We start from the raw sequence: 21856 nt of genomic DNA on the forward strand, positions 1-21856 counted from the left end.
CCCCAAATACTAAGAAGCTGCGGATGAAGAGACCTTGCGGAGTGTGTTGCTTGTGGGGAGGGAGGGCTGTGTGAGGGGCGGTCGGGCCTGACCACGGCTGTGTGCCCGGTACCTGGGCAGCCCTTGGCCACCAGGCAGAGGGGCCAATGCCAAGCACCGCTCACCAAGGCCTGGGGGCGTGCAAGCCAGTGCACCAAAGAGAGAGAGAAGAACCAGGCACAACACTGCACAGCAGACAGAACTCCGTGCACAATACAGGGAAAGATAAGATCATCTTTAGAATATCACACGTGGAATAGCAGGGCGAAGAGCGGCTGACTGTGCAGAAAGGGATCATAGTGGTGATTCAAATTCCCTGCTATATGCTGCTTTCACACACACCTAATATATATGTGTATATATATATACAGTGTTTGTAATTATGTACAACATATTATATACACATATATTAATATGAATAACAGAATATAATGATACAATATATAATCACATTAGCATTATTAAGAATTGTAATATAATATACACTCACATAATGTAATAATATATTATATGGCATATAACATACATTAAAACTGTGTACTATATATTATAGAGTTATACATAATCATATTGTAAATAATTATGTTATAGTTCTATTATATTTATATGTTTAATTCTATATATTATTAAATATTAATATATTTAACTATATTATATATAATTATTCTGTAATTATTTATGATATGATTATTATGTTATATTATATCTATACATAATATATATATATGTGACAAAATTCACGTTAGCAATTTGAAAAAGAATTCTATTGAAAGAGGCCCAGAGGGACACTGGGGCCTCATCTGTGCTTAGCACCTGTCTGAGAAAGGTTAATGGAAGAAACCCTCCAGCAGCCCTCCAGCCCCAGTCCTGTCTCAGGCTCGTCCTGTTCTGGCCCCAGTCCTGTCTCAGGCTCATCCAGCTGGACGCCCGCACCAGGGCCTGTGCGCTCAGCCCGGCTGGGCAGTGGCTTTGGTGGCTCCTTCCCAGGCAGGCGCTTGAGGGGAGTTTATAGGAACAGATCAGAACATCATCTTCCAGAGCCCCGGTTCTGCCTAGAGCCCCGGTTCTGCTTAGACCGCGTTCACGTCTGACAGGCCTGCAGTGGAGACCCGGGGGTGGGCTCTGTGGATGGCTGGCTGTCTGTCCCCTCAGGCAGTGAGCGCCCGTCTGCCACCAGCATGGGCGTTAGGACCAGGCTGCCTCTCCTCGCATCAGAAGAATGGGAGAGTTACCTCACTTCTCTCAGCCTCAGTGTCCTCGTCAGTAAAACATGGGAAAGCCAGCACACCTGCCTTCTCAGTGGCCACCAGGAATGCGCAAGGCTTTGAGTGGTAAAAGACAGCATCAGATGGGAAAATGCCACACAGCTAAAGGAATTCGGCAATACTCTGTTAGGTTTTTCCTCTGCTTCCAGCTCTTTAAAACATTACCAATACGGTTTCTGGACATCCAGGCCCGTTTTGACTGTCTCTCATTTTTGCCAAAGCACTCTTCATGTCTTTGTCTTTAAAGTTTTTATAATTATCTTTAAGTAGTTGTACAAAGAGTTGCCATTGAGCAAGGCAGTTTATGAATACAATATATTTTGATTAGTGTCACCCATGTCAACATTCTCTCCCATCCCTCCCTCACCCACCCCTTCTCTCCCTCTTCCTGATTTTGTAGGACATACACTGGATTTTTGACTCCATTTATCTCCTCCTCTTTGTTTGTCCACCCCTCTCCCCTTGAGCCACCTCACCCTTTACAAGTATCTGCTTCCTGGTGTTTTATTTTGCTGAACTTTGACTTTGCCTTTCTAAGGAGTTACACTACTTGAGTTCTCCCTTGGGTCTACCATATTTCAATTAACACAACTGTACACACTTACATACCACCCAACATTATTCACTTACAAGCTCAATAGCTAAACCTAGCTTCCATGTACAAAGAAAAACATGGATCCTTGGTGTCTCTGGGCTTGACTTTCTTCATTTAACATGATTTCCCCCCAGGTCTTTCTGTTTCTGTACAAATGGTATAATATCATCCTTCCTAATGGCTGAGTAAAATTCCATTGTGTATACACACCATTTTTTGGGATCCATTCGTTTCATTGAGGGATATCTGGTCTGATTCCATACTTTGGCTATGGTACGTAGTGCTGCAATGAACAGAGTTGTGTTGGTAGCTTTACTGTATCCAGGTTTTTAGTCTTTGGGGTAAATATATTTGTGTGATTGATTGTGTTTTACTAATAAGCTGTAGAACTTACAAGCATCCTGTGGACATAAAATGGTATATGTACTTGGAGCCAGCCCTACCATAGAATAAATTCCAGCTCCATCTGTGATCTTGAGCACATTATGTAATTTCTTGCTACTTTGATTTGCTCAACTGTTCAATAAAAATACAATAAAATCTCCAGCTGAGCCTTATTCAGAGGATTAAATGATTATATTTCAAATGCTTGGCACTCAGTATATTCTTAAAGGTTGTTAGATTCCCTGATTTTTTTCCTGGAAGGAAACTTAGAGATCTCTACCCTTCTCATTTTACAAATTAAGTTTAAAAAGAAAAACCCAGTTCCCATTTCAGCACTGTTTTCACTGCTGTCCCGTCTCTTTATTAGTCTGCAAAACTTCAGCTGAGAAGAGAAAACTCAGTGGAATCAAAATACAGTCTTTTCCTCTTTCTTTTCATATAAGTAAGCCATCAGGAGACTTTTAAAGTAGGAGTGGGTTTTATGAAAGGCACTAAGTAGTCTCAGAATGGCTTCAAGTCCTTAGAGATCTGAAAAAGAGAAGTTCTGTTCCTGCAAGATTGCCATAGCAGACCCTAAGTATTCTGTATGCTTTGGCACAAAAAAAATCCCTCCTAGAATACAGTGTTTGAGTGCTTATCTGCACATTTCAGCCCTGGTCTCCTGGAATGCTCACCCATGAAGTTGGTATTTGGAGTGGTCAAGTTTGTTCAGTACACAGCTGTGTTTGAAGCTGAGCTCTCTGCCATTCATCAGGGGGCTTACCCCAACTGCAGCTTGGATGGGACCTCTGTGATTCTTGCTCTCCTTCTCTCCTTTCCTACCTCTCACATCTTTTTCCAAAGCTGATGATCACCCAGAGATCTTCTTTGTCTTTACCCAAGAGAAACTCTGATCCTGTACTTTGGGGAGGAGGCAAAACTCAGTAAGCTGTCATTTACACCTGTAATTTATGCCTCTTCATTGACAAGGGGTGCCAGACTTTCTTGGGTAGAAAGAGGATATTCAATATGACTATTTTTAAATGGTCAATGGAAAGGGAGTGATTTCTTTTCTTTTTTTTTTTTTTCGTGTAGGTCCTGGGGCTTGAACTCAGACCCTAAGTGCTCTCCCTGAGCTTCTTAGCTCAAGGCTAAACACTTGACTCTAACTCGCTCTAACACTTGAGCCATGACTCCAATTCTGCCTTCTTTGGTGGGTAATTGGAGATAGGAGTCTCATAGACTTTCCCTCTTAGGCCAGCTTGAAACAGTGATCCTCAAATTTCAGCCCCCTGAATAGCTAGGATTATAGGCATGAGTTACAGGCTCCCTGCTAATGTTTTTAAATAAATTTTTTTATGGATTTTTTTTTTCCAGAGTTGAGGACCAAATTCAAGGCCTTGCACTCACTAGGCAGGCGCTCTTCTGCTGAACTAAATCCCCAGCCCCAATAAATGTTTTTTGAACATGACATTTTACCATAATAAAGATGGCTCCATTTCATTTGGCTATATTTTTTTAGTGTATGTATGCTTGTTGTCTCTCTCAAAGTTCTGACCACATCGAGGAAAAGCTTCTAGGATGCAGGGGAAACCATGGGTTTAAGACTATATAATCTATTCTTACCTAGTATGATCTGTCTAGCCTTGCAACAATGAGATTAGTTAAGCCATAGCTTAGTTATTGCAGATAGAAATATCTTCCAAGTGTTAGATATCAACTCAGAAACCCACAGGGACCCATGAGATTCTTGGGATGGGATATTGCTTCCTCTCTTCGTCTGTCTGGTATAATGGAACTCCTCACCTGTGTGGTAAAGGGTCCATTATGTGGAATCCTTTTGCATAGCATATTCTAGAAAAGAGAAGAGGTGAAACACTCAGTTCTCTAGGCTTGCTAAGTATGGAAGTGCTTAGTGTTCTTTATTACACTCACTTTCTCTCAGAAGAAAGATCTCATCAGAGTTATAATTAAATATGGACATTTATGGATGTTCATATTATTCTGTGTGATCCTATCTATACAAATGGAGAGGCTAAACTCAAAGGCCATTCTAGACAAGACATTGTTATGTGCTTATTTACAAACTATGGTTATTCAATTGGATATTAATTTTGTCTGGTATTCGTGGGGAAAGAGAGAATAGACATCTTCATTCTTAAATGTCCCAGTTGTATTCCAATCTCAAGATTAAAACAACAAATTCTTCTACTTATGAGATGGTTATGTTTTCTGGACTATTCCATCTGGCCCTTTATGAGATCTGATTTTCCATGCCCCTCTCTGTTTTGTACGTTTGTGTTCAGTCAAAAGTGATTCTCCATTCTGAAGAGTCTCAGGGCATGGCTTTAGCCTGAGAAGTTCATTCCAGATTCAGGGTCTCAAAACTAATTTCAAACAAGTTTCAACAGAACTTGCAACGTTCCTGAAGGTTCGCCTCTTTGGCTCAGTGAAGTGCCACAGTCTGATACTTTATTCTTGTGTGTGTGTGTGTGTGTGCTCATGTGTATGCGCACGTGTGTATGTGTGCACGCATGTACGCATGTACCAGTCTTGGGGCTTGAACTCAGGGCCCAGGCTCTGTCTCTGAGATTTACATTTCTGTTGTTTTGTTCGAGGTTAAGCACTCTACCATCTGAGCCTTATCTACATGTCTGGCTTTTATTGGTGGTTCATTGGAAATAATGATCTCATAAACTTTATTGCCTGGGCTGATTTCGAACTGCTGTCCTCAGGTCTCAGCCTCCCGAGTAGCTAGGATTAAGGGCGTGAGCTGCTCATAGCCCAGCTTGATACTTCTTTCTTAAGTTTTTAAGTGAATCGTTTGCCAGGACTTTGGTGTTGTGTACACTATGAGAAGGCTGATTTCATCCTATCTTTTGTGAGATCTAAATAATGACAATATCTCAGTGGCACTGTGCCTAAGATCTTGAGTCTTGGAGCATTTACTTTTCCTGTGAAAGGGATCAGCAGCCTCTTATCTACTCTGCACTTGAGGAGAACCTCCATCAACACATGCAGGAAGAGGTCAGAAGTGGATCCAAAAAGCCTTTCTAAATTTGATTTACTAAGATACTTTTCTCATACTTTGGGAAGGAAAATTATAGAAACAGGAGGAAATGATTCCCCTAAGTGAATTTATCCAGTCATAAGGAACTGAAAAAGACAGTGGGCATAAAGACCATGACCCGGAGGAAGGTTTCCAGCATGGATCGTATGTAGGATAGAGTCCAGACTCTGAGTCAGATCAGGCTGTATTACACCTTTCACTTCTTCTTAGAAGTGATTTCTTATTTAAAAATGTTCTCTCTGTGGTTCAAAGTCAGCCATGTCCTCTCTCTATGCTCTCCTCTCTGCTCCCCATCCTTAGAACTATCACAAGGGCCAGAGCCCACATCACTGTGTGTGTTCCTAGACAAAACTGGGAAAACTTCAACGGTGATGCCTCCAGATTCTTTTGACCATGACAGAGCCAGGCGAGGGGTCGCAGTGGTCCCTCTGCTTAGTCCTGGGGAGAGAAGCCAGAGGCAAATCTGCAGTTGATCTTGCCTCTGCCACAGCACATGGAGATGGAAGAAGCTCCCACGTGAGTTCATTCTCCAAGAGAGGAAGGTGTCACGTTCCACTTTGTTTTTATTTTACAGGGAACTTTGGGTGAATTGTGCCTCTCCAGAATGAAGACACACTTGAAACCAAGTGCCGAGTGACTGTTAGACTGGGTTCTGGTTTTAACGGACCTTCCCTTCCACCTGTATGGAGTTAGGCAGCAGCGCTCAGGACTCCAGAAGGGTTAGTGACATTCCGGAAGGAAGCTCAGCTCGCTTCTGCATTCATCACAACTCTTGAAATGTATGCTAATGTAAGTGTGTGTGTGTGTGTGTGTGTGTGTATGTGTATGTGTGTGTGTGTTTCATCGGGACATCTGCCATCTACCTGAAAACATTAAGAATCATTAAGCCTTTCTCAAACTCTTATGTATGCATGTGTTTTAGAGTTTTTGATTATTCACATACCAAAATTGTGACTTAGAAAAATACGTTATGAAGCTGGGTGCTGGTGTCTCAGGCCATTCATCCTAGCTACTCAGGAGGCTGAGATCTAAGGGTGGCAGTTCAAAGCCAGCCAAGGCAGGAAAGTCTGTGAGACTCCTATCTCTAATAAACTACTCAGAACAAGCTGGAAGTGGTGCTGTGGCTCAGTGGTAAAGCACTAACCTTGAGCAAAACGAAGCCCAGGGACAGAGCCCAGACTCAGAGTTGAAGACCCAGGATCAACACAAACAATATAATGAGTAACTAAAATGTTAGGATTTATCCTTTTCTCCACTAAACTTTGCAGGCATATTTTAAAAATGGACATGGATATCAATTATGAAGTAACTTAGGTAAGAAAATACTGTGCTATGATTTGTGTAGCTTCTGAATAACTTTGCATCCAAAATAACTGGGTCTATCATTAAAGCTGTAGACCAATAATCTTATTTTGTGCAAGCTTGTACTGATCCTTCAACTCAGAACATTGAGTTTTTGCTTGGCTTTATTACTCAAGGCTGGCACTTTACCACTACCACATGAGCCACACCTCCACTTCTGGCTTTTTGCTAATCAGTAGGGGATAAAAGTCTCTTGGATTAATCTTCCCAGGCTGATTTGGAACCAGGGTCCTCAGATCTGAGCTTCCTGAGGAGCTAGGATGATAGGCTTGAGCCACTAAGAATCTTTTTTTTTTTTTTGCTAGTCCCAGGGCTTGACCTCAGGGTCTGGCCACAATCTCTGAGCTTCTTTTGCTCAAGGATAGCACTCTACCACTTGAGACAGAGCACTATTTCTGCCTTTTTCTTTTCATGTGGTACTGAGGAATTGAACCCAGGGCTTCATGCATGCCAGGGAAGCACTCTACCGCTAAGCCACATTCCCAGCACATCCACTAACAATCCTAAAAACATCAAGATTTTGAGCATGCAGATCTAATTTAGAAATTTTGTGGTCTCTAAAACTCACAAAATTACCACAATCTTTTTCTTACAAATTTAGAGTGGTCAATTATAGATAACACAGTTCTTTAAAAAAAAAATCTGATATGGAAAATAAGCTGTGTGAAAATCCCAAGTAAGAAAACTAGGCTGCTTTGGTTTAGAAAGTGGTCTACAAACAGTTTCTCTTTCTACAGCAAGAACTGGTGTTTCATGATCTGGCTAGAAGTTTGGAATCTAGCTCAGCTGTTTTGGCTTTGAGAACTTTTCTTAATTTGTCCTTATTTCCCTCACCTTGAATTTCTTATTTGGTACTTGAAAAACAAAAATAGTTAACCAAATGAGAACTAAATATCCTAAAGATTCCTCTGCCCTCAATGACATATGACTGTCCTCAGGGATTGTACATGCTACTGTGGTATAGCTCTCCCAGAGCTTAATGTGGAAAAGGATACACTTTCTTTTACTGTTATTTCACTTTATGTTTGTGCTGGTCCTGGGGCTTGATCTCAGGGTCTGGGTGCTCATGCTAGTGCTCTACCACTTGAGCTACAGCTCTACTTCTGGCCTTTTGGTGGGTAAGTGGAGATAAGAGTCTCACAGACTTTCCTGCCTGGACTGTCTCTGAACTGTGATCCTCAGATCTCAGCATCCTCAATAACAAGGATTAAAGGTGTGAGCCACCGGCTTTCTTATTAACTAGTTTATGTCTCTTTTGTTAATGAAGAAGAAGGTTTTCTTTCTTGATTCTAGCTCCCTCAGGTCTCCTAAACTCTAAGCATAGTGGTAAATATGGATGCTTGACTTTAATAGGTCTCCCCTTTTTTTTATGAATGATAGGCATTTTACAATGTATGTTTCATTTGCCTGTAATTTAAAATAAACAGACACATTTCAAGGGGGCCATGAAAAGATTCCTTCAGTTATCCAAAAATCTTTGGAAACCACTATCACAGCTGGAAGAAAAGTCCAAAAGCTTGGCTAAAGTGACTTGGCCTGGGTCCCAGGTTCCTGGGCATTAAACAATATCTCAGGGCTGGGGATATAGCCTAGTGGCAAGAGTGCCTGCCTCGGATACACGAGGCCCTAGGTTCGATTCCCCAGCACCACATATACAAGAAAACGGCCAGAAGCGGCGCTGTGGCTCAAGTGGCAGAGTGCTAGCCTTGAGCGGGAAGAAGCCAGGGACAGTGCTCAGGCCCTGAGTCCAAGGCCCAGGACTGGCCAAAAAAAAAAGACAATATCTCAGAGTTAAATCCATGACCTCCAGAAGCAGCCATAACTTTTTATTTTGTGTGTGTGTGTGTGTGTGTGTGTGTGTGTGTGCACACGCACACGCACGCGTTTCTGGGGTTTGAACTCAGGGCCTAGGCACTGTTCCTGAGCACTTTTACTCAAAGCTAGCACTATTCCTGGCTTTTTTGGAAATGAATAGGAGATAAGAGTCTCATGGACTTTTCTGCCAAGGCTGGCTTTAAACCCTGATCCTCAGTTCTCAGCCTCCTGAGTTGCTAGGATGACACGTGTGAGCCACCAGCACCCAACAATGGCTTGTTGATTCACTATAGTCCTATTGATCACCCTGCCCCGCAGTAGTACAGATGCAGCTAGAGTGAGACAGTTGGGCCCTTTCTAAAGCTTACATTCATAATGCAGGCTACAACACATCTGAGATGTCCACTTATCCCCTGGGTGTGTCTGCTTCCAAGGTGATGGTTCACAAGGTCACTGGATACATGGGATTTTTTTGTCCTAAAATTTTCTTCTGGATGTCATTTCTGTTTTGTCCAGGTTTCGTCATTGTTGGCTTGAACAACTTAATACTGAGGAAGGGGACATTTTCTCCTAAGGTGAGAAGACCCCATTTCCATAGGATTCCTCCTTCTACCCCCTCAGTGGAAGGGGCCCACTCTGCATAAGGTTAGCCCTGATGCCAGCATGGGGGGGACAGCGAGCAGACATGGCCGCCCTCTGCACTCGGAGGTGTGGAACATGGTAACTTACCGTTGTGGAACCACACCAGAGGAAAGCACTGGGCTCTCACTTTGGTCTCTAACTGTGCCATCGTCTTCAAATATACCCCTACCCAATTTTATAGATATGAAGTAACAGCTTTTCTTAAAGCCATATTGTTTTAGGTGATTATACATCCCAGACTTTTCTGATTCCCAGACTTGAGTTCTCACACTTTACAAATGGAATCTCTGGAGAATGAAGCCATCCCAAATGGCCACTGGGTACTCCGCAGTTATCTGCCTAAGTCACCTCAGGTACTTTTTAGGAAAAAAATCTCTTAGAAAGATCAAGGTTCAAGGGGGCAGCCTGTCGATGTGATGAAGAACAGCTTTCAAGGTGTCTTTATCCTAATCAAAGTCTGTATTGGCGTTTGACAAGTTGCTTGAGCTAGACATTAGAATAATATTCAAGCCTGTGGCTCACACCTGTCACCCAAGCTTTTCAGAAGGCTGAGATCTAAGGATCATGGTGTGAAGCCAGCTCAGGAAGGAAAGTCTGTCAGACCCTTATTTCCAATTAACCACCAAAAAGCTGAAAGTGGAGCTGTGGCTCAAGTGGTAGAGCACTAACCCTGAGCAAAAATGCTCAGGGACAGGGCCCAGGTCCTGAGTTCAAGCTCCAGGACCAAATATATATATATACATATATATGTACATATATGATATATTCGTATTCATATATATGAATATAATATATAATATATTCAATATAGTCAAGTAGATAAGAAATACTTGGAGTGCTTCAATTTTGCAACTTAAAGCAAATGTTTAAAATCTGGTATACTTTAGGGTGATTCATTGGCTGCTAAGGGAAAATTTGTCATGTCCTCTTCTAAAACAAGTCTGCTCATCTCAAACAATGCTTGGATCCTTTTGAATGTCAAATCCATATTCTAATAACTGCTCCTGATGCCCCAGTCTCTGCAGAGACACAGTGTCCCCTCCTGTCTAGTCAAAGGAGATCATTTTGGTGCCTAATTACAGAAAGGTGCAGTTTAAGGGACAGACTGGAAATTGAACACATGAGGTTAGATGCTTGGGAAATGAATGGTAGAGAATCTAATATCTTTAATTATATGTACACGAATATAATGTATGTCCACTTTGTACAGGAGATACATATAGAATTTCAACAATTTCCTTAACAAATAAGAATTTACAATAGCAATATAACTGGTGAGAGGGCTGTCCACTTAATAATTCTTAGATTCCATCTGTACTTGGATGGGGGAAGAATTGAATAGTTTACAATCATCGACACACTGACATTTAGAACAAGACTTTATAAAATAATTTATATATCCACTAGCATCTATAGAGAGAAATGATTTGCTTCTGCAGGAGTAGGGCAACGAGTGGCATTATTTTTTAAACTTTTAAGTAATAAAATAATTTAGAAGTGGTTCATGCAGTGGGCAAAGGAGAGGGCGACCGTTCCTTCGAGATGTCCTCTGGCTTTGAATGCAGGTGGGTGACACTGGACCCACCAGGGCACGTCTCCTCCGGTTACAGTCAGCATTTGTTTGCACAGGTTGACATCCTTCTTGCCATGTACAGTCAGCTTCTAGATCAAGCGATACAACCTCCTTCCTAGAGTTCCGGCTCCCTCCCCCTGTGGGAGACAACTAACAGGTCTTCCTGGTTTTCACCACTTTGCTCTGGTATTTGACAGAGTGCCCTCCGTGGCCAATCACATACACATCCAGCAGGTAGGCCGTGGCGGGCTGGAGGCCGCGGATGGTTTCCGTGGTCACTGCCTTCTGCAGGTTTTGACTGTGGAAATATTTACAGAGGACCTTTTCTGATTTCTTCCTGGTCGCTGGGCCCAGGCACTGGTTTTGCTCTCTTCTCTTCTGCTCTTCGTTGTAAGGTTCGTTGAGTTCTTTCTTGTAGATGCAGAACTTATTCCTCTCCTGGGTGCCGAGCCACGCTATGGTGGCGGAAGAGCAGGTGCGGAGCTTGTCAAAGGCCTTGATCCTCGTGTCTTCGGGGAGAGAGGGAAATGCTTGCTTGCTGGGCTTGCTGGTGGCCAGGATCTTTAACATGGATGCTCCTCTCCTGTTTCCTTTCAGCCGGATGACGTATTTGGCCTTTGGCTTTCCCCTCAGCTGGAAGTGCCGCACGCCTTCCACACTGTGGGACAGGAGAAGCTTCCCATCTCGTCTCACCTGCAGCTGCACCGTGTCCAGGCACGAGTGGACAGAGATGGCGACTTTTTGATGAGAAGAGACTGGAGCAAACCGTAGAAATTTTGCTCCCTTCCTCTTCACAAACACGTCTGTGATTTTGCCATCTTTCAGCTCGATGGTCTTCTGCTTGGCTTCTCGCTTGGTCCTAGCAAAGGTGCCCACATAGGCCGTGCTGGTGTTGCTGCTGTTGTTGACCACGAACACGTCGAAGTAGTACTGGGTGTCGGGCTTCAGGTCGGAGATGGTGAAGATGTTCTTGTTTCCTATGCAGATTTTCTGAATGTCCGCCTTGGGCCTCGAGTAGACCTGGCGGCCGAGTTTAGGAGATGGTCTTGCCAGGTAGCTGCGTTCCTTACCCAGGGGGTCGGAAGGAAATCCGAAATGGGCGAAGTCGAAGGGGCTGAAGTCCAGGCCGGGCCTGGGCGCGGTCATGAACGCGTCATCCGCGCTCAGCTTGGCCTCCACAGCGCAGAGACTCTTGAAATTGTGCTCCTTGTTGACAAGCACACAGTACTGGATGGGCAGCTTCAGCAGGGAGGCTGCAGGGCTCGGCTTCCAGGCCAGGGTCACCGTGGTGCGGCCCAGCGCAGTCACGTCCACCCGGGGGTCATAGGGCAGCTCCGGGTATGGCTGGTCGGACTCGGGAGTGGTAGTGGCGTAAACCTTGAAGTGGGTGTCTTTCTCCGTGGAAAGCAGCTCCAACTGGTACAGGCCCGCCGGAGAGCTCGAGGACAGGAAGTATTCCACGTCGTTGCCCTTGTAAGAGAAGAGCTCAGTGCCTCCCTCGTGAGTGACCTGCTGCTTCTGTTGCTCCAGGGGTTCGGGGTCACCTGGAAGATAGGACAGAAACACGGCTGCATGAGTGTCTGCACCCCGGCCTCACTTAGCGCATGCCGCTCCAGGTTAAAAAGAAGGCATGTTCATAAAAGGAAAGCTTGACCAGAAAAACAAGATAAAAACAGCATGCCTTCTCAGCCTGGTGCAGGTGACTCAGGACGTAAGCCGAGCTTTGCCGGAGGCTGAGGTCTGAGCGGCATGGTTCCAAAGGCAGCCAAGCAGGCTCAGGAGACCCCTAATCTCCAGTTCATCACAAAGGGCCAGAAATGATCTGAGGCTCAAGTGGTAGAGCACTAGCCTTGAGCAGATGAGATCAGAGACAGCGCCCGGCCCTGAGTTCAAGCCCCAGTACAGGCACACATGCACGGGCACGCACGCACACACACATGCACACATCCATGAGCGCACACACGTGCACACACACACAAATATCATCCATTTTTATTATTCAGAGAGTCTCTTACTTCTGTGTTGGTTATTCATATCTAGTCTTTCCCTTTACACATTTTGATCCAGTTGATGTTTGTCACTCAGTTTCTCTGAATTTTAACATTATTCTCATGTACTCAAGCAACTAGACCATCCCACTTTTTAAATCATGCGTTTTTCACTTAATATTGTATTATAAAAATAATATTATTGCTTATTTTTTTGCCATTATAAACAGTGTTCATGTATAATGTTTTCCTGAATTTTTCTGAGGTTAAATTTCTTTAGAAATCCAGTAAGTGGAAGTCTTAGGTCAAAGACTATATACATATAGAAAGAGATTGTTAATAACTAACAATAGTTACTGATTTTATATATGTTATGGATTACCAATAATTATATGCATATTTATTTATATATTATTAATCTCAGTTGTCAATCTGTTTATCAGCAGGAGTGACTCAGTTTGCACGTTGATGGCTGACTATTTTATTAATTCACTGCTGGTAGCAGTACTGGACAATCTGATTCAAATACAAGCTACTCATAAGTAGCTAAGACTTAAGGCTAGAATACAAGCCAGGGGAAGACAGGGGAAGTCCTGAAGGCAAAGTCATTTTTCCATAGTTTGTTAATGTCCTTTGCAAATATTGGCATTAGTCAACCTTCCAGTCCCTAGTGAAGGGCTGCCTAACCAGAGTGGCAACAAACTTTCCCCAACTTTGTCACTCTGAAGTGAGCTACATAGAATTTCATATTTCCAAACAATGGGCTGGATGCTAAATTACTATCAGATTCACTTCCTTTATCTTCCTTTTAGCAATTGTACGAAACTTCAGTGTATGTCAATATAATATTACACACTTCTTTTTTAATTTGTTATCTCTAGGTAGTGGGACAAAGGAGTTGCCATTCCACAAAGCAGCTGATGAATACGACCTGTCTTGATCAATGCCACCCCTTCTCATTCCCACCCCTCCTCATTCTCAGCCTACCTCCCAGCCCACCCCTTCCTCACTGTCTTAATTTTGTGGGCTATACATTGACTTTTTTTTTTTATACTGCATTCTCCCTACTTCATTTGTTTATCTTCTAATCCCACCAACCCTTTCAGATATCCATTTCCTGGTGTTTATTTTACTAAACAGTATTTATTTATTTACTTATTTATTGCCAGTTCTGGGGCTTGACTCAGGGCCTGAGCCCTGTCCCTGGCTTCCTTTTGCTCAAGGCCAGCACTCTACCATTTGAGCCTCAGTCCCACTGCCAGCTTTGTCTGTTTATGTGGTGCTGAGGAATCGAACCCAGGGCTTCATGCATGCTAGGCAAGCACTCTGCCACTAAGCCACATTCCCAGCCCCCTAAACAATTTTAGTAAAGATAGATTTAAATAATTTTTTATCATATGAAATGATGCCTTTTTCTTTTGTCTTTCGTCACCATGGTTTTACCCCTGATGTCACTGTAACTGACTTTGGTACCCTGGGTACTGTATGTGCATTTATCAGAACTAGGGAAGGGGAACACCAAAATGGAGAGAAAAAGGGTAAAAGGAAAACCAGTGCAACAGTAATACTTAGAAGACAATATGCTGTAAACAAACTACCCTATTTCAATGACTGCATTTGTGCACACTTGCCTACCACTCAAGGCATTTATTATATATTTAGAAGCTTGTTCTAACTTCCACACGTGAGCAAAAACATACAACCTTTGTCTCTTTGAGCCTGACTTCCTTCACTTAACATAATTTTTCCAGGTCGTCCCATTTCTTTGTAAAGGACACAATATCTAATGTCTGTCTAACGTTCTGTCTATACCACATTCTCTTGATCCAGTCATCTACTAAAAGGCATCTGGGCTGGTTCTATCCGGTGACTGTGGTGAGTAGAGTTAGATGCATCATTCCCTGTGGGTGTTTCCCACATTTCCTCACTCCCATGGTGTGAAAGCACCTTTTGCAGAACACCAGTGGTCCCGACTGTTCCAGCTGTTGTCTTTAAGCTGTATTGCCCATCTAAGGAGGAGCAGAACCCATGGCTCTTAAATTGCTTTGCAATATCATCTTCTTCGGGAGCCTAACTCATTCTTGCAGCTGAGTTTCTTTTCATCCCGCCTTTCACTGCTGCTCTGTTCTGTGTTCCCTAGACTACAGAAGATCTTTGCTTTGGCCAAGTATTAAGACCACCTACATCTCCCAGGCAGAATGGTGAAAAAAATCCCAGTTGAGTCCACATTCTACAATAATTAGGTTATAATTTGTGTGTGTGTGTGTGTGTGTGTGTGTGTGTGTGTTTGTGTATTGGTCATGGGACTTGAACTCGGGGCCTGTGCGCTGTCTCTGAGCTTTTTGTTCAAGGCATGCTAGCATTATACAGCTTCACTTTCAGATTTTTATTTGAAGTTAATTGGAGACAGACTTTCCTGCCCAGCCTCCTGAGTAGCTAGGATTACAGAAATAAGCCACCAGTACTCGGGAACATCAGAACTTGTGAGGGCAAAATCCAAGCACCAGCAGTACAGTCCACCCGGTGATGCAAATGTTCAACAAGATCACCAAGGATAATGACAACAGCTGGGCCACATCTATCACCTTCAACTTGTACTTGATGGTCTCCTCTAATTGTGCTCCAGCAAGATAAGATGTGCTCTGGTGCTGTATCTCCATGCCAGGGGCTCCAGCTTCTCCTGGGCAGCCATACTGGTTTTTCTTTTTTTCTTTTTGCCTGTCATGGGGCTTGATCTCAGGGCTTGGGCCCTGCCCCTGGACTTTTTCACTCAAGACTAACATTCTACCCCTTGTGCCACAGCACCACTTCTGGTTTTCTGGTGGTTAATCAGAGATAAGAGTCTCATGGACTTTCCTGCCCTGGCTGGCTTTGAACCATGATCCTCAGATCTCAGCCTCCTGAGTAGCGGGGATGGAGGTGTGAGCCTCCTACGGGTTTTGCTTCCTGGTAGAGGGTGTCATGTTTCCTAGATCCATCCTGCCCCCCATGCACAGATCCGGGCCAGGTCGGCCTGCTCCTTACCCGAGCCCTCGGCGCTGGTTTCCTCCGGCAGCTCCTGGAGACTCAGCTTCCACTCCAAAGGAGCATCGCACGGGGTCACCGTGACAGACAGAGGTGTGTTGTCTTCTTCAACCACAAAGAAAAACCTGCAGGAGGGTGGATGATTCAGACCATGAGCTTTCAACAGGGACCATCAAGACTTACTGGGGAAAAAATCATGCTTTTCCGTTTTGGTCATCTGACAACATAAAAATGGCACTTTAACATTCCAAAAAATACCCCATAAGATAATATTAACTGCAGGGAAAATAAAAAAGTCTCGATTTACTAACAAATATAGTAAGAAACCTTGGGGAGGCATTAATCTCAAAGCACTTTTTGTGAAATATCAGCCCCGACCTACATCTAACGCTAGGTATTGTTGAACACAGTCACTGCAGTGTAGGCATGTTGCAGGACCAGTGCTGCGTTTCCATGAATTTGGTGCTAATGTTGTCCGCCCTCCTCAGGGCCCTTCTTACAGTCATTACTAATTCACTACGTCATTCTCACAGCTGCCTACTTCTGAATTCCCGGGCCTCGAGCAAGGTAACACCATCTTCCCATTCTCACCAATGTCACTGCTCTCCACAGCGGGATGCTCCCAGGTCTCCCTGGAGGAAGAGGCTCCCGCCCTGACTCACACCTGCACCACAGTGTGCCTGTCTTCGTCACACTGCATGGAGTTCTCCAGTTACTCACACTCCTTCCCATAACCACAGTGTGCCTTCGCCACACCAGATGGAGTTCTCCAGTTCATCAGACTCCTTCCCATAACCGCTTACATCCCTTGCCTGCCACACTCATTTAAGCAAATCATTTCCCTCAGGCAGGGCTGAAGCGATCCCCACAGACAATTACACTTCAGTTAAAAACAAACAAACAAAAAAACTAGTCTTCTACCTTCATTTCAATGATCAGAGGCTTATACGGCTGGGGCACTAAGCAGAGGGGTTTGAGGCGCGGCCTTCACCATTACTGTCTACTATGCTACAAAGAGCTACAGATTTTTGGAATTGCATTAGGAATGGTGTAAAGAAGTCGATTTCTTAGAATGCCAATGAGTTTCAGGTTCAAAGGAGAAATTGTTTCTGAACTATATCTAAAGATTAACTATGAAAGGGAGAGAGGGGCCACAGCATAGGAAATTAAGAAATTTTATGTATAATTGCTTTATCATACATTATATTTATATGGTGGCACATATCACCTATGTTACATATGACATATCATATATTATATGTCATATTATCTATGATACACATATATCATATATCATCTATATGATGTTATATTAGATATAAAAATATATAATAATATAATTTCATATGATATATACCCTACTCTATATAGTATATTATGTATGATATATGATATGTTATAGCAAATGACATCATATATGATAATATGATATGTATCCTATTATACTTTAACAGGATATATATATATCAGAGACATAGCATATCTGTGATACACAGTTGCATCATATATGCTGTCTGTCATACGTAGTACATGCGATTAATCATTTATGATCTGTGATACAAAGCATATATAATACCTATATATACCACATCTACAGAATATCTAGAAATACTATGTGGGCTCAGTTTGTTCACGCTGGGGTAAAGTTTAAAGATGGTATCAGTTTTTATCTCTGGTTTGAGTCTCTCAAAGTCTAATCACATGATCCTTCTTAAACTTAATGTTAACCCTTAAAACTTCATGTGTGCTGGATGGATTTCCTGTTACCCCTGGCATCCTTTGACCTGTCCCACTGGCCTGCGACTGAAGAAGCCATCATGCTGCGAGGCAGGAAGTGTGAGAAGGGCTCTTCTACTCCAGAGGGATTACAGTGGAGGAGAGGCAGGCTTGCTGGGGACCAGGGGCCTCGGTGGGAGCTGTCTTCTTTTCCTTCCTTCCTTTGGGCAGAGAGGCAGTGCTCTCCGTCCGTCTGTCCATCTGTCTGTCCGTCCGAGTGACCGGGGAGGGAGGGGCGCGCGCCCACCGCGGGCGCGCTGGGTTTACCTTTTAGGTGTGTCTCGGAAGAGGTGACTGCCAACTTCGGCCCCGTCCGGAAGCACCGAGGAGTCGTGGAAAAACGCCTTGTCCCGGATCTGCATCTGGAAGAGCTCCTCGTCCCGCGTGGGCAGCTTCTGTGCCCGGGCGGCCAGCGGCAGCAGCAGGCACAGCAGCCCCCAGCGGAGCAGCGCCATCCTGCGGGGTGGGAGAGGGGCCGGCATCAGGGGCGCGGGTGGGCGCGGGAAGGGCGCGCGGGGCAGGGCGCGCGGGGCAGGGCAAGGCGCGCGGGTGGGCGCGGGCAGGGCGCGTGGAGCAGGGCAGGACGCGCGCGCGGGTGAGCGCGGGCAGGGCGCACGGGGCAGGGCAAGGTGAGCGGATGGGCTCGGGCAGGGCGCGCGGGGCAGGGCGCCAGGGCAGGGCGGGAAAGGGCCCTTCGGTGACCCTTTGGGGCGTGGCGGAACCGTGGAAAGGCTTCTTCTTCTGCACTTAGAGGAGCTCCTGGCTGTTCTAAAGGGGGCGCGCAGAGGGGTTAGGGGCAGGGAAGCCGGGTTATGTGCATTTCTTCTCGGTCACTGTCACCCCCTTCCAGCTCTCCCCCAGTGTCTCCCTCCCTCGCCACCCACAAGTCGTGTAGTTCATTTTCCACACCGTGTCCAGTGAGGAGCACAGCTGCCCTGGTCCCCCGCTGTCCCTCCATTACTGCGCCTCCTGACCCCTCCTCCCCAAAGACAGGTAAAGGAACAAACAAGAGAAAAAGAAAAGAAGAGGAAAACAGCAACAAAGAAAAAAACTGTTTCCATTTCCTGGGGTTCATTTCAATGAAGTATTTTCCCTGTCCCTCTCCATGGAGAATCCTTCTGAAGGCTTTTTTTTTTTTTTTTATCTTTGATGCAAACACATAAACTTGAGGTAACTCTCGTGTGTGTTCTCAAATATTTCATGATGATGAGAATAAATTAACCAGGATTTCAGTTATTAAAAACTCTTTGAACCGGAACGAATTTGAGTGTGTTCCCATGCCTGGGCACTCAGACAGGGAATTCCCACTTGGTTATGGCACAAACCAACAGACAGATCACTGTGGAGAGACAAGGTTTTAGCAATGACTTGAAGCTTGACCTGCAGCGATTGCAGAGAGGCCCTACAACAGTTCGAAAAGTTTTGCCAGAGTTTGGTGTACTAAACACTAGTTGAGTTAAGCTACCACTCACAACCTATCACAGGAACTAGTCTGAAACCAGGAAACTACTGCAAGTGAAAAAAAAAAAAACTGGCTTAAAATTAGACTTAGGATTTTTACATATCATCATACTTCTTCCAAGATCAGATTTTCATACGTTTGAGAGTGTTTTTAGAGGTTATAAAATTCAACTCCCTCATAGGAAAATCAGCTAATCCCAAATCCTGAGTTACCTATTGATGACTAATTGGTACAGAGCCCTACCTCCTTCAAAACAACATGTACATCCAAAGCTTCAGAAGGCAGGCTTTGCTCTGCCCTGTAGAATGAGCCAGCGAGCCAAGGAACGCTGTCTGTTTGTAACACTAGGCTGAATCTCCAGCTGAGTACTTACACTACATTACCTTTTGACATCTATCTCTGACTTTCATCAAAAGTCCTGCAACTTCTGATCGTTGTCACGGCCACTGTCTTCTGCGTGTCTCAGTTTCCATGAGGGAGCCTCATTTGGGAAAGTTATCTCATTTAAATGCTTAGTAAAGAGTTTTGCTCCCCATGAAAATCAAGTACATGTTTGTTTGTTTTTTCCCCTCACAGAAAAAGACAATGGGAGGGATTCGTTTTCCTTGCCTCTTTGATTTAGCATACATCAGGAAAATTTTAAAAAATATTAGGGATACACAGTGTTTTGGCATTTAAGAACATTGACTTATGGAAAAGTAAAATTTACAGTAATTTGAGATGAGGTGAGTACCAATTTAAATAGTGATTACTATGGATATAACGGATTTGCATCTAGTTGAACCATTGGCTTGCTTTGATTTTATTTTTGCCTTGACTATGGTCAAAGATAGATTTAGATAGCTAAAATGTTTTTTGGAAGATAAAAGCCTTTTGTTTTTTAAATGAAAGTGTGAGCAACATTTCATAATAATCTTGCACAGTAAGTTTATTTAACTACTTCCAAATGTGTGTGTGTGTGTGTGTGTGTGTGTGTGTGTGTCTGTTTGTGCCAGTCCTGGGGTCTTGAACTCAGTGCCTGGGTGCTGTCCCTGAGCTTTTTCACTCCAGGCTAGCGCTCTATCACCTCTACTCCCAGCTTTGTTGGTGTTCAATTGGAGATAAGAGTCTCACAGACTTTCCTTCCAGGCTGGATTTGAACCGCAATCCTCAGATCTCGGCCTCCTGCGTAGCCAGGATTCTAGGCATGAGCCACGGACACCTGGCTTAAAACATTTTATTTCTTGTAGTTTTCCATTCCAAATCTCTGCAGTGACTAAGAGTCACAAAGTTCCTTCCCACATTTAGATGACGTAGGTGAGGCTTTTCTCTAGGAGTGAATCAGAGAAGGGTATGGATATGGATAGGCCTGACTCCATAGCCCAAACTTACATCCGGTAGTACATCTCTCAAGAAAGCTGTAGTCATTTCCTACTTCCCATCCCTACTTCTTTATTACATTGCACTTGAAAGGAAACCTGACTGGGAACTAAGAAATATGATGTTTTGTTGAATTGCCTAACTAGATCTTTGCCATGTCACTGACTGGCATGGACCTCTTGTTTCCTGGGGAGTGTACTAAGATGGAATGACCCATCAACTCTACAAATGGACACTAATTTGCTAAGGGAGTACTAATGTCCTCCTCAAGCCAGTGAGCATACTAGAAATAACATCAGGCTCCTTAGGTTCATTAAATAATCTATCTCTCAATGTTCAAAGGATTGTAAAGGAGAAATCCAAGAGAGTTGGGAATGTAAGTGGACTCTTTTGTGAGTTACTATACTAATAGCAACAAGTTAGACCAACAAGAGATTTATGGATGGTTTGAACAAAACTCAGTGAACTTGTTCTAAATAGGAATAAGGTAGACAGACTGAATGGGACCACTGTTGCCTATTATTACATAATATATTACTATATATTATGCTATATTACTATATTATATAGTACGTATTATGTTATAGATAGTATATTGCCATTAGCTATTTCGACCCTCAATACCTTTGCTCCCTCTCTACCTTCCATATGTGTGTTTAGAAATATTTATTATTTTAGCACAAATGAAACCCATTTACATGACTCTTCTTTGTAGTACCTAAATTTTGCCTCTTGAGCGCCAAAATGAGCAAGTTAAGTGTGTGTGTGTGTGTGTGTGTGTGTGTGTGTGTGTGTGTGTGTGTGTATATACCAGTCCTCGGCCTAGGCTCAGGTCCGAGGCTTCTTTTCCTCAAGGCTAGACTGAACAGCTTGAGTCACAGCTCTAATTCAGCTTTTTGGTGGTTAATTGGAGATAAGAGTCTCATGGACTTTTCTGCCCAGGCTGGCTTCAAACCATGATCCTCAGATCTCAGCCTCCTGAGCAGCGAGGATTAGAAGCATAAGCCACTGGCACCTGGCAAAGAAGAGAACAACTTTCAGTCATCTTTGAAATGGTTGGAATTTGTCTTGCTGTACTGATGGGGAGCAAGCGCACTCTGGTAGCCCTGTGAGAGGAAGTTGGGTGTATTTGCCTCAGGGTACTTGGGGCAGCCTCAATGATTGGCTTCTAAAGTTTCCCCTAAAGCTGCCAGCTGCACAGAACTACTGACTGGCTTGCCTGCTGGGGTATTTGGGGTATTGAGGTCAGCTCCAGACCCTCAGGAATGCTCAGAATCTCCCCAGCATTCTTAATTACCCTTGAGAAGACTGTTTGCTAATTATAAGAAATGAATTTAAAGATAACATTAATGCACTCTATTGTGTATCAACATGAGTGTTCTTGGCACTTTTCTAAAGTGTTTTGTCTCAGCTACAGTTAGTGATGAGCCTGTTAGGCAGGCATGAATTGTGGTTTTGTTTCCATTTTTAAAAATAAGTGGACAGGTTTAGACAGGTAAGGTCACACAGAAAAACTCTGTGTG

At 43.8% G+C, this 21856-nt stretch overlaps 1 protein-coding gene across 1 annotated transcript; it reads right to left on the reverse strand.

Annotated features, from left to right (window-relative positions):
* Positions 1–10300: 10300 nt before the first annotated feature.
* Positions 10301–17967, reverse strand: Ndnf (neuron derived neurotrophic factor). Its single transcript, XM_048333508.1, has 3 exons — positions 17780–17967; positions 15737–15861; positions 10301–12268 (listed from the first exon to the last, which is right to left on the reverse strand). Exons 1-3 carry the CDS (start codon positions 17965–17967, stop codon positions 10875–10877), a joined length of 1707 nt encoding a protein of 568 aa, XP_048189465.1. The 3' UTR covers positions 10301–10874.
* Positions 17968–21856: the final 3889 nt, after the last annotated feature.

Source organism: Perognathus longimembris, chromosome 24 (genome assembly GCF_023159225.1).
Source record: "Perognathus longimembris pacificus isolate PPM17 chromosome 24, ASM2315922v1, whole genome shotgun sequence".
NCBI lineage: Eukaryota > Metazoa > Chordata > Mammalia > Rodentia > Heteromyidae > Perognathus > Perognathus longimembris.

Excerpts from the sequence above, each read along its gene's own strand:
- Ndnf (XM_048333508.1), bottom strand. The coding sequence starts at position 17,967 with ATGGCGCTGCTCCGCTGGGGGCTGCTGTGCCTGCTGCTGCCGCTGGCC. Across the intron at positions 15,862-17,779 it reads TTCCGAGACACACCTAAAAG|GTTTTTCTTTGTGGTTGAAG; the intron begins GTAAACCCAGCG and ends ACCCTCCTGCAG. Across the intron at positions 12,269-15,736 it reads AACCAGCGCCGAGGGCTCGG|GTGACCCCGAACCCCTGGAG; the intron begins GTAAGGAGCAGG and ends CCTATCTTCCAG.